This window comes from Nymphaea colorata, chromosome 13, assembly GCF_008831285.2.
Source record: "Nymphaea colorata isolate Beijing-Zhang1983 chromosome 13, ASM883128v2, whole genome shotgun sequence".
Lineage (NCBI taxonomy): Eukaryota > Viridiplantae > Streptophyta > Magnoliopsida > Nymphaeales > Nymphaeaceae > Nymphaea > Nymphaea colorata.
This window is the reverse complement of record NC_045150.1, coordinates 7115615-7128038: the sequence shown is the minus strand read 5'-3', so window position 1 is coordinate 7128038 and position 12424 is coordinate 7115615. Positions and strand designations below refer to the sequence as shown.

At 39.7% G+C, this 12424-nt stretch overlaps 1 protein-coding gene across 1 annotated transcript; it reads right to left on the bottom strand.

The window, feature by feature from the left end:
- Positions 1-273: 273 nt before the first annotated feature.
- Positions 274-4180, bottom strand: LOC116266925 (coniferyl alcohol acyltransferase-like). The gene is made up of 2 exons (XM_031648431.2): positions 3633-4180; positions 274-1370 (listed from the first exon to the last, which is right to left on the bottom strand). The coding sequence occupies exons 1-2, from the start codon at positions 4077-4079 to the stop codon at positions 417-419; spliced, it is 1401 nt and encodes a 466-aa protein (XP_031504291.1). The 5' UTR covers positions 4080-4180; the 3' UTR covers positions 274-416.
- Between the last annotated feature and the right edge of the window lie 8244 nt (positions 4181-12424).

The following is a 12424-nucleotide window of genomic DNA, read 5'->3' as shown; positions in this document are numbered from 1 at the left end:
ACTTCGACATTATTACTAAGAAATTAGATGCTTGTCGAGAAATTTTAACAAAAAGACACTAGTTAATAAAATAAATGTGTCATTAGCTTTATAAAAATCAAAGATGCGTGAAATGGGGACAGAATAATTAAGTTAACAAAATATTGGTCTCTTTTATTGGTCAGATTTGCACAATGAGGCAGTTATGGCAGAGCCGATGACTCAATTAAGTTTGGCACGAACTATTCTGCCAAGGATGAGTTCTCAATATTATACAAGAAAATGCCAAAAGAATTTAACCAAGTATAAATCGCTCCATTAATTGTTTAAAGATACATTTAAATGAACATGCAGAGACATTCTCTCTAATAATCAAGATGACTTTATTTCTTCCCTAATTAGTAGCCATTGACAATCTTTTGTGTGCTTCCTTCTTCTCAAACCTCTTGAGGGGTGAGGTGTTGGAAAGTAAGTGGTTGAAGTATTTCCCCTCCCCCCATCTCTATTTCGTGAAGCTGGTGCTTGAACAGATGCATGTAAACAACCCAGTCTCCATTCCCTAGGGGGCTTGGAAGCAGCAGCACAAATCTGGCATCCCCTTCCCAAGGGCAGTGCACGGACGTCAAGAAAGGAAGGCCCCAACCAAAGTCCATCTTAGAGGGATCCAAGACTCTTGCATGTGAGACCACAATAGCTGGCCCATCATCGGCCCCTCTATAGCAAACCCTCGTCATAATGGGGTTAGGCCTCAGCCCTTCGACATAGTCAATCAGCCCCAGGAAGTGCTCCCTGTTGGTGGCAAAACCCAGAAACTCGTTCACCTTCTTCGCGGCCCATCCCAGCGGCTTGCTCTTAAGGTCCTCAATGGTAGCCTCCCCAAAGGGGATCGAGATAACATTGCCAAAGTATCCATAGAGTGCCGATCTCGGGCCCTCGCTCAGGCGAGACCGGCCGTCGACGACGATGCCCAAACGACAGCTGCTCACTGCATCACCACTGGCATTGGCCATCAGCTTCCATAGAAGTGCGCTGAATGCCTCCAGCTTGGTTCTCCTAGTCCCATCTGTGGAAGAAAGATCTTGGAGTTGGTTCAGGGCACCTGTGCTCAGATGATAGATCCGGCTGATGAATTGATCGGACGAAGTACTCTCGTGCTTGGGCGGTGGGCTCAGGAATGCGATGGGCCCATACATGTTGTCAAGGGACTTGTCGTACGATCCAGGGTGGCGTGGGCTGAGGAGAGAGCGACGGAAGTTGGGGATGAGAGCGAGGGAGTTGGTCCGGGTGACCTCAGCCCATGCAGCCATGAACATGCCAATGGAGTAGGCATCACCGATCCGGTGGTCCGAAGTGCAAGCAACAACGATGCCTTCGCACATGAGCTTGGTGACCTGCTCCAAGCAAGAGGCTCAACCATCAAGTGTGAGAAGCTAAAAATCAATAAAAGGCAATTGATAGCTACGGATCTTGATCCCATTTGATGCATGGCACAACAATATATTCCCAATCATTGAAATCTACGGATTACAGGAATGTTCCGTTGACGAGAAGTCATGAGTGAAAAGTCTGCTGTGCTTTCATCCCTGCTGTGCCAGACGACTCGCCCTTGGCATGTCCTGCGAGTATCTCACACTCCCTTTCTTCTCTAGATCATGGACAAAAGGCCGGAGCCATGTTCCTCGGTGATAGTCGGAAAGGATTTGGGGCCCTCTTTTTTCGGCACCGTCTAGCCAAACAAGGTATAGAAGCCCTGTTTATGGCCAGAAAGCACCGGATCCCCTCTTTTCCTTCAATAACAGAGGGCTTCGATGCCCAATTCTCCAAAGAGAAAATATGCTAACAATCCATCATTTTCTTGTGAAAAAGATACAAATTACTATGGGGGTGATGCAACGAAAGAGAGAGATGTCATCAGATAAGTATTTGCCACAAACCTTCATCAGAGAGAGAGAGAGCCTCAGTCATGCCAAGCATTTAATAGAAAAGAGAGAAGAATATGGCATCAAATGAACTTTGGCTTGTAGGCCTCGTTTGTGAGAGAGAGAGAGAGAGAGAGAGAGAGAGAGAGAGAGATACAGAAAGAGATTCACCATCCTCCGGCCGGCGGTTATTCTCATCTTTCTCAAACGCTGAATTTTTTAATGTCTGATTTTAGATCAGAAGAGATAGATCCTCTGTCCGACGGTTATCAAACAAGGCCTAATCTAAGTAATGATTTTTTGTGTTAGATACCTTAATTGAGGCAGCCAACGATACTGAGAAATGGTTTTGATATTTATTCTTCAATTGATGAAGCACATATATTCATAAATATAAAGGCATATATGTTCATAAATATAAAGAACCGCATCCACTCTATTCATCACCTTTTGATTGTGGATGACAAGGACGAGAACTTTTTGTGAAGTTTCTTGGTATCTGCATAAAGTTTTTTGTTATATAATCGAACACCTGAGTTTTTTCATACAAAGCAGCATGACAACTGAAAGAATCTAAAAGTTAACATATATAATATGTATGTTCATGAAATTACTTTCATTATAGAGAAAAAATTATACTTGTTATAACTTTAATTGAAAATCCATGTGAGTTTCCTCGAAAAATCGATCAAGCTAGGCCAATGAAGGAGGACTGATAAGTTGGATCGGTCAGCACTGGTTCAAAAAAATGACCAAGGAAAATTTTCGACCAAAGAGAAAAGAGGACCGACTACAAAGTATATTTCCTTATAAAAATTTCCTAAAATACTTTAAACCACTCCCCCTCGGATGCAAGTTCTGCATGCGGCTGTTCTAAGTATATAAGAAGCATATGCCGGATGTTAACCCTATTATCTATGCATATTTATTTTTATGTCCAAAGATTGCATATACATATGCATGAGATAACAAATAAGTACAAAATAACAAATAAGTATGAAATACGCTGTATGAGACAACAAAAGATTTGTGACATAATGAGATAACAAACAGATGTATGAGATAATGCTAAATATATGTATGAGTTTATGAAATGACAAAAAAAATTTAAGATAACAGACAAATGTATGAAATAACATTAAACAAGAGTATGAAATAATTTTTTTGAGATAATAAAATATTTATGAGATTGTGAAATAACGAACTGCGTATATAACCAGCTTTGCTCCTCTCCACCCATTCATGTTTCCCTTTTGTGCATATTTGTTGCATGTACGCCTAATGCACACAACTCTGTCTCGAAAAAAACCATTAGTAGATCCCATTCTCTGAAAAAAAAAATCTTGGAGACAAAAGGTATGAAGTCTTAGCTTTTCTTGCAAAACTCGGGGATACAAATTGGTCTCATAACAAATGCAGAACAATAATAAATGACAGCACAAAATCTAAAATAATAAAAGTTCTGTTTCCTTAAAACACAAGAAGATGAAGAGGCCCAGCTTTTATTTTGAGAAATTCTTGTGCAAGGGGCTTTTATACATACATTCTCTGGAACCGAATGCAACGGAAAAACTAGTGAGACCAAAGTCTCTGAATTTAATAACGATTTTTTTGACGTTCTCGTGAAAAATACGAAAAAAAAGTAGTTACTTCATTAAACTTTAAAGTGCAAATCATGAAATTTCTGTTAAAAAAGAGATGAGATCTGGTTGATGTGAACGATAAGAGCTCCACCTGAACACTGAGAACTCCTCGTCCCTTCGATGGTACAAGCTTTCCCTGCACGGTCGCGTCGGGATCATGGAGCTTGAGACCACTGATCTCTATCTCTGCATGAGCTTCAATGAACTCGACGCCCATGTTGTTGCACAGAATCTCCGGCTCACCGCTGGAGTTGGCGACCATCTCACCTGCAAGTGGGTAGTAGTGGACTAGGACCTTAGCAAGAGACTTCTTGAGAATTTCAACTGCCGAGCCAAAGGAAAGGTCAGGTTTGCTGCTGGGCTTCCTGTATATGGAGTAAATGCTACAGTCCATGGGAGGAAACAGCAGGTCAAGGTTGGAGAGAGGCAGCCAGATCTCTGGAAATGGCAGCTCTGCAGTGACCAGCTCTCTGCTCTTGACATGGACTGAGAAGTAACCGGTGCTTGATTCATACCGCAGGGAGCCATTGGTGGCCATTGCCGGATCGAGTGGGAAGAGTGACTCTAGGAAAGAGATGAAAGATGTGGACAAGAGATTGTGCTTTGAGGAGAATTTATAGCAGTTCCAGTATTTCACGCATCGGCAGAGCTAGAAATTTTTAGTTGGCATGGCCCAAGTATGGAAATAAAGACGGGCAGAACAGTTTTTCACCTATAAGTACCTCCGTGATCTAATTAATTAGGGCCAAGTTTGAATTGCTAGACAACAATTCGCATGGATCGCGGGATTTGAATCAACTACATAGTTTGTCACTTTTGCTTCTCCCAAGCAATTGTTATCAATCGTATGATAGACACCAATCAAGGGTGAAGTCAGAAATTTATTTATGGGCCACTAAATATATAAGTAACAAAATTTTTAATTAGCCCTGGAGCAGTGATCGGGTGCTTCAGGGGCAGATCCATATAATTAAACACAAATTTACCTATATCTAAACTTTAAAAATGTGCCCACTCCTACCACTCTGGCACCAATAATAGGACATGGTGCAAGAATGTTAGCTGGATTGATGCTTATCGTATCGGGCCTTCATTGAACCAACTAGTCAGAGTTGAAGGTCTGATCGAATCCAAAGTAGAGATGACAGCACAATTCCCTCAAACTTCAAAACATCAATGTTGGCCCTAGCGACATTGACGGTCGGCACCAAAATCAAAACTGCACCAAGCATGCATTTCTTTTACCGGGCAGCGATAAAAGTGGTGCATATGTACCAGGCCATATCTGAGTGATATGGATTTGCTTGTACTTTGACCTTACTAACAAGAAATATGATGCTCCTTCACCAAGGATACAAATATTAAGGGCCCGTGGTTGGAAATATATTTTTTGGAAAAATGGAATGAGAAAAATCTTTCTTATTTTCAATTTTGATGTGTGTGTAATGACTGAGAAATAAATTCTTAGTTTGATGAGATAGAAATATATTTTCAGGTTGAGGGAAAAAAGGAAGGAGGAAGGAAGAAGGAAAAATGGGAGGAGGAAGAAGGAGGAAGAAGGGAAGGAGGGAGCGAGGGAGAGGGAGGAGGAAGAAAAAGGGAATGACAGAAGAGGAATAAGGGAGGACCCAAGATTCTAGCAAATTTGGGGATGCAGCCGCCGTTTCCTCTTCCTCTTCTTCTTCCATCCATGCTATATAGGGAGACTAAAATCAGACATATGTGACCTCTAAGACTTCAGCCATTGACAACTGGAAATCAAGAAAAGGGGATGAGAATAAGATCAAGTTTAACCACCATGGACATCACCACTGCCATCCTATGATTTCAATTTTCTTGCATTTATCAACGAAAGAACAAAATTCCAGGAAGCAGCACTGGTGTCCTTACAGACGACCAGAATTCTGAAATACACGTCCTCTCCCAAGAAAGGATCCCAAATCAACCATAAAGCTACAATTTACTTAGTGGATTTCACCATTTACATTCAATTTTATTAAAGACCATCGACCAAAACTGATTAATCAGAAACAAAAACATGTGTAAATCACAATTTTTTTTAAAAAAAGAAGAAATGGGAAAAGCAAAGAGGGAAAAGCGTCTAAGATTCGCTCCACTCAGAAAATCGGACCTGGGGAGAAGAGGGTTCTGCCGAACGGAGCCCGACGCACGATGAGTCTAACGGTAAAAATAAAACCGAAAAAATATTTTCACCTCTCACGGTGCAAACATGTTTCTGAATGAAAGTCTTGCAGGCATTCCAAGCAAGGGGTTGAATGCTTGGGGAAGATCGAGTTGCATGCACAAAACAAATATACACCCTTAATAAAAAAAAAAAAAGAGTTGGGGCATTTAAGAAATTTCTTATCATGAGGTGTAGTTTTGGTATTTTTACTTCCTTATTATCTTTTTTTTATCCTTTTCAAGACCTTCATTTTCACTTTAACAAATACCAACGCACCAAAGTGTTTCCTCTCAAATAACAGAACATGGCAAATAAAAAAATAAAAAGTTAAAGTAAAACTAAGAAGTCCTTTGAAAGGACAAAATGAAAGAAAAAAAAAATTGTAAGGACTAAAATGCATCCCCAATAGACAACTCTAATTAGATGATGAGTAGCTTTGAATTGCTAAAATTCATTATTTACTCAATATATATATATATATATATATATATATATATATATAGAGAGAGAGAGAGAGAGAGAGAGAGAGAAAGAGAGAGAGTCTACGGACATTGACTCTAAAAAGGTGATTTGGTTCATCAACTGTCCATCATGATTTCAGACGGTCTTCACGAGTGAGGCAGATAACTCTGGCTATCTAGATTCACTTATTTATATATATATATATATATATAACACTACATGATATAAGGTCCAACAAAAATCTTTTGTCTACCTATTGATCAACTCCAAATTTTTACATATAAAATGCCCCTCAAATATGGTGATTGCCCCTCAGCATAATATGTCTGGCTCTGCCACTAAAGTACCCTCTCCTCCATTAAGTCGTTAACAGTATGGGGCGGCCACCTCCTCATGAGATACTATCTGGCGATGGATTGTTTTCTTCAGTGAGAGAAGCATTTTATTGCTTTGTCCATTCGAGTGCTAAATCATGTCGTGCTGGGGAAAGTCCTCAATATATTGCCATGATGTCAAATGCCGATCAGATGATTTTGTTATGTTAAGAGACATCAACCCTCTTATCGCCAATGAGATGCCGTCACTAATCAAATGGAGTACCACACTTTGCTTGACCTCATCTTTGAAAACATATATAGTCTAGTTAATGGAACTCTCAGTTCATAATAGACCAGGATACCTGCGCATTAGTCTACTATTATTGATTGCGAGAGAACTAAGTTTTCTCAATATGATTAATATGACTGCACTTATATACAATTGGACATGATAAGTGTGCCTTTAGTTTTATAAAAAGTAAAGATGCCTGGAATGAGGACAGAATAATTTAGTTGACAAAATATTGGTCTTTTAGGGGAAATTTGCACAATGAGGCAGTTATATATCGATAGGTCACCATTTACGCATGTTAATCTTTGATGGCATAGATATTTTCCGTTGTGCGGTAGGACTTTTCAAGCTTGCTTTAGATCTAGCCTTTTATTGTGGTCGCAACAACTATTCAATTACGAGAGTTAGGTATAGAAATTGAAAGTTGTGCCAAACTAGGAAGGGAATAACTTCTCCTTGAGAAATGTGGCTGGCATCTAACATGGAATGGTGCGACTCCACTTGTGGAAGATGTGGTTCTGTTTTAAAGGTCATATTAAATTTTAAGTTCTAGGGCCGCCCATGATGCAATAGAGATGGATCTGTATCCTATAAAGGGAGTGGTTTTTACTTCTAAACTCAATGCATGTTTGACACCTCCATTGCATGCATGGTGAAAGAGATGGGTAGGCAAGCTTGGGCACCGAGCCGGGTGCCCAATGGGTACTCAGTACCAGGCCCGACTGAGGTTCAAGCCCAATAATTTGGCATTGAGCCTGCTCAGACTGGTCCGACTCAGCCAGACTCGGCCCGATTACTTAAATTTAATATTATTTTAGTACATATATAAATATATATAATAATATATATTGCATTATGGTTAATTATATTTGTACGTTATTTTACATTAAACATAATTTTTCATGTTAATTGGGCTGAGCAGGTTGGGCTTGGATTTCATGTTAATTGTTACACTGCATTTAATGTTTGCAGGCCAGTCCGGTGCCCATCCTACCCAGGTGAGAGTATGGCATATTTCATTCAGAGTAGTGGCAATTGGATTGTTATTTTTCCAATAACATTTCAATTTATTGGATCATTTATCAGATAAGCTTTGTTTTATGCAACAGCTCTTGACATTGGAGTAATCTAATTGACATTATTTTTCATATGGGAGCATGTAGGAAAAAAACTCCTCTATAAGGGTAATGAAAAAGTTCAAAAAAAAAGGACATTATTAAAACTAAAATTGCCCTCACCTAGATATGTTCACTGATTAATTATTTTCTCTAGGAGAAATGAGTATCTGATTGTTGTATCCATTAGGTGTATTAAATCATCAGGTGTTGGTGACAATCCCTTGTCACAAGGTCGAAAGTGTGGTGGTGTGGTGATTTTGTAAGGTTATGAGGCATTAAAATGAGATAGTATCCCAAAAGTAGATACAGGTTGTACTACATTTTTCTTTATCCTCCTTAGACGCATAATCCGATTGATGAAGCTCATAGTTATTAATGAACCTAAACCCGGGCACATTGTCTGCTATTATTGATTTAGAGAGGCCTAAGTTTTCTCAAACTGATTAATGCAACCGCACTTGTGGACAATCAGTTTTGATAAGTATGTCACTAGCTTTATAAAAGTATGGATGCTTGAAATGAAGGCATTTAGAAGAATAAGTCGACAAAAATATTGGTCTTTATTGTTTGTAAGATTTGCAAAATGAGGCAGTTAAGGTATAATTCACAACTTGTTGGACCTTGACATGGACTATTTTAAGTGGGAAATTGCTAATGAGATGAGTTAGATTAGATTAAATAACAATTGCCATTCATGCAAGCCAATCATGATGAACAAATTCCAATCTTGTAAGGTCAGAACAGGTGTGATGTACTCGAGGATGTCTCTGTCTTTATAATGCATGATTGGTTTTTAAGGACCTTGGCTACACGATGATGGACAAGCTAGAAAGGAATTAGCTTTTCCTCTAGAACGCATGGCTGCCTTCCAATACAAAATTGGGTGGCTAGACTTTTGGAAGACATACTTGACTTTTAAACATCATGTTCAGTTTTAAGTTTTAGGGTGTTCCATAATTTGCCCATTCAAACCCTCTGTTTTTGAAAATATATCCAAAACGCCTATTTCAACACTTGTGAAGGGTATATCAAGGTTTTCAATGTTTTAGTCTATTTTTATGTGTTCTTTTAATTTTCCATGTACAAAAGTCAAGGCTACTATCTAGTGGATTAGAAGTATGTTGTAGCAGCCAACTTTTAGTTACATACTAAGCTTTTAGAGTACTATGGATTTTCTAGAATAAAATTCTAGTGAATTAGCGTTTTAGGTTTATATAGATGATGTTCACCTATATATATCTGTAATGATCATTTGGTGGCCGACATATGTCAATGAAGAATTTCAGACATTATGGTTGTCTTAATGTAAATATCCGCTTAAGTGTTTACGTTTTGGGATATTACGTCATTTTATATGGTTTGAGACAAGTTTATAATGTATAGATACTTGTACGCAATTATGAATTCTTTGATGGGTTGAATCCATAATTGCTCATAATATAAAAGGGAAGTGGTCCCTAGGGTCGTGCACGGTTGCTTGAAATATCACTTTCTAGGGTTCTCTCTTCCTCATTTGAGAGAAACCGCACATGCTCCACACAGACCTTGGAAGATTCTACTGCGATCTCACCGTCCGGTTATTCAGATGGATTCAAGTACACTTCAGCTACAGTTAAAGTATCGATTCAATGATTTAGCATGAACAAGATTCCTGTTTTAGGGCATATTCTTTTGTTTGTATATGCATTAGGAAATCTCCCCAACAATCATGTCCCGTCCCAAATCCGAATTGTAAGGATCATTTGGTGGGCTGACATATGTCAATGAGGAATTTTAGACATTATGGCTGTCTTAATGTAAATATCCACTTAAGTGATTGCGTTTTGTGATATTACATCATTTTATATGGTATGAGACAATTTTATAATGTATAGATACCTGTATGCAATTATGAATTCTTTGATGGGTTGAATCTGTAATTGCTCATAATATAAAAGGGTAGTGGTCCCTGTGATCGTGCACGGTTGCTTGAAACATCGCTTTCTAAGGTTGTCTCTTCCCCATCTAAGAGAAACCGCACGTGCTCCGCACAGACCCTGGAAAATCCTACTGCAATCTCATCGTCTAGTTGTTCAGATGGATTCAGGTGCGCTTCTCCTACACTTAAAGTATTGATTCAATGATTTAGCATGAACAAGATTCTATTTTATGGCATATTCTTTTGTTTGCATGTGCATTAGGAAATCTCCCCAACAATTGGTATCAGTGTTTTTGTTCATTGTTGAATTATTGAATTTTTGGGTTAATTGTTGCTGCATCCGCACAATTTTTGGATGAATTTGTGTGTTTGCTCTCTCGTTGGGCCGCACCCTTTCCCATTCTCTGTTGCACGCTCTCTACCCCTCGTGCTGGTGTTAGGTTGCTGAGGAAACGGTGGAAGCCACCGTCGGCAAGACTATGAACCAAAGGGCGACACCGACCGTTAGGGCAATGGAAGTTGTCGGGCTTCTGTTGCAGGCGTGGGCAAGCGATGGAAGCCGTCGGGCTTCTGTTGCAGACGTGGGCAAGCAATGGAAGTCGTCGGGCTTCTGTTGCAGACACACAACAATGGAAGAGGAACGGGGAGAGGCAGCGGCCAACGCAAGGCCGTTCTTCCTCTCTTCTGTTGCAGCAACGCAAGGGGAAGAGGAACAGGGAAGGGCGGCGGTCGACGGCCGGCTGTTCTTCCTATTCCTCCTCACTTCCGTTGCAGACGCAAAAAAAAAGGGCAGAAGGAAGAAAGGGAAAGGGGACGGCCGGATTTCGTCATTTTGGCAGGCGACGGCCGACTTCCGGCAGTCTGGGCGCTACCCGCTAGTGACCACCCACGCTGTTGGGTGGCCTGCCGGTGGAGTTCCACCGTTCGCCTGCCGTTCGGAAGGCGAGCGTTGGAGCCACTGCGTGAGACCGCTCACGTGGTCAAGCTGTAGACGGTTGGACCCGGGTCAGGTCATGATAGACCCGATCCGGATCCATCGGGCGAACCGTGAAACCGCTCGCGCGGTAGGCGGTCGGACCCGGGTCGGGTCATGACAGACCCGACCCGTATCCATATGAATTTCGGATCTGGGTCGAGTCGTGTTGGACCCGACCCGTATCCATACTATTTAAATTTTGAAAATATGGTTCTTTCGGATCCTGGTCGAGCCATGTTGGACCCGAACCGTATCCATGCAGTTTAAATTTTGAAAATTCAGTTCTTTCGAATCTGGGTCGGGTCATGTTGGATCCGACCCGTATCCAAACTGTTTAAATTTTGGAAATACGGTTCTTTCGGTTCCAAATCGGGTCATGTTGAACCCGACCTGTATCCATACGGTTTAATTTTTTTAAAATACGGTTCTTTCGGATTTGAGACAGGACATGTCGGACCCGACCCATATCCATACGGTTTGAATTAAATCGAACCAGTTCGTTCGGTTTAAGACCGATTCAATTCGATTCAGAACCAGTTCGTACTTTTCTGAGCTGATTCTGTTCAATTTTAAAATGGTTGCTACCGAGTCAGACCCTTTTCAGACCGATTCAGTTGATTTTCAAATCGGTTCAGGGATTTTCGGACCGGTTCATTCAGTTTTAGAACTGATTTTAGCCATTTTCTAACTGGTTCAGTGGGTTTCAGAACCAATTCGGTCTATTTTTGACTGATTCGTCCAATTTTTAAATCGTTTCTGCCCTTTTTAAGGCCATGTGGGTGTTTTAATTGCGGTTTAAGAACGATATGAGCCATTTTAAGGCCGATTTAGTGGTTCTTAACCCACTTAAACACAATTAGGGTACCGCTTTATAAAATCTTGGACTCTTTCGGGCCTATTTCATTGAATCATTTTGTTTTGGATTCAATGTAAGGCAATTTTGTATGTCAATTTAATATATGTATCATGTTTTGTATGTTATTAAAATTGGGAGTGTACCTTAGATGAATATTTGGGCTATGAATTTAATCTTTGGTCATGTCTATTATTCAAAATGAGTAGATTTATACTTTATGTCACTAAAGTGACTTCTGTTGTTGGAATTTGTCTATTTCGAACATTAGATGATAGTATACTTAATCCATGCGGTTAATGATGAGCTCAATGAAGGATTGTTGTTTGGTCAGGCTTAAGCATACAGAGCAATGAATATGTGATAATTTTTAGGTTTTCATGTGAATATTGAGTTAATCCAAAGATGTACCCGTTATTTAATAGGGCTAATTATATATATTCATTGTCGACCAAGAATACCACTTGCAGTTAATATTTCAATCCAAAGATTAGATATTAATGTTGCACTGGTACCTTGTAATGAGATTTATGTCATTGTATTTAAATTCATTTATAATTGTTATTTCATCTCTGTAGATGTATTGATTGTGAGTATGTTTGGAATTTTTGTTCTTTGTATAGTGACTTCTCTATGATATCCACAAATTTGAATACTATTCTTGAGTTAAATGGTTCGAATTTTAAGGACTGAAAAGAAAAGGTTATGATTGTCCTGGGTTACATAGATTTAGACCTTGAATTTAAGGAGTCATTCCCACCT

Bases quoted from the DNA above. Each gene is read 5' to 3' on its own strand.
- LOC116266925 (XM_031648431.2), bottom strand. From the start codon at position 4,079: ATGGCCACCAATGGCTCCCTGCGGTATGAATCAAGCACCGGTTACTTC. The intron at 1,371-3,632 runs GTGGAGCTCTTA...TGCTTGGAGCAG, and splicing joins GAGGAGTTCTCAGTGTTCAG to GTCACCAAGCTCATGTGCGA.